Here is a 476-nt window from a genome sequence, read left to right as displayed (position 1 = left end):
AGGTGCCGAGCCTATCCTTGGCTTTTTGTCACAGTCACCAACACTTCAAGAAGGGCTTAAATATTCTTACCTCCTTGACGTGAGCATCATCAAAGTACATCCATTTACGGATCTTTGTTTGAAAAAAGAATGTAGAATAATGTTTGCCATAGTAACAGATCATTCCAACTAAGTACAACTCAGATTGCTTGGCCCGGTCATCTGTCACTCTGAAAAACAGCTATGAGAACAGAAAAAGGAAAGAACAGTCACATACTCAACCATCTCACATCATCTCTCAGCTCCAGATTCCATCAACATTTCCTTTCTTTTCCTCCTTTCTCCCCTCAATATTTGTTAATTAAGGCATTGACTTGATTCTCCCTCTAGTCTAAGATTTTTTTGCTAGTCTAGACTGATCATCAAAATTAACCTAAAAAGGCAAAAAGTAGGGAAAAACAAGACAGATAGTGGCCAGTAAACTTATAGTTGTGATG

The 476-nt window shown here is 38.2% G+C and overlaps 1 protein-coding gene across 3 annotated transcripts in view; it reads right to left on the bottom strand.

Annotated features, from left to right (window-relative positions):
• The window catches only part of USP54 (ubiquitin specific peptidase 54), a 67,032-nt gene that overhangs the window by 38,321 nt on the left and 28,235 nt on the right, over nucleotides 1–476 (bottom strand). For all 3 annotated transcript variants that reach the window (XM_023509525.1, XM_003783555.3, XM_023509526.1), the window contains exon 8: nucleotides 71–220. In XM_023509525.1, the coding sequence (XP_023365293.1) occupies nucleotides 71–220 (150 nt within the window). The remainder of the gene's footprint in view (nucleotides 1–70; nucleotides 221–476) is intronic.

This window comes from Otolemur garnettii, unplaced genomic scaffold (assembly GCF_000181295.1).
Source record: "Otolemur garnettii isolate 467f Iridium unplaced genomic scaffold, OtoGar3 scaffold00008, whole genome shotgun sequence".
Lineage (NCBI taxonomy): Eukaryota > Metazoa > Chordata > Mammalia > Primates > Galagidae > Otolemur > Otolemur garnettii.
The sequence above is the reverse complement of the archived record's forward strand: the minus strand, read 5'-3'. Positions and strand labels throughout refer to the sequence as shown.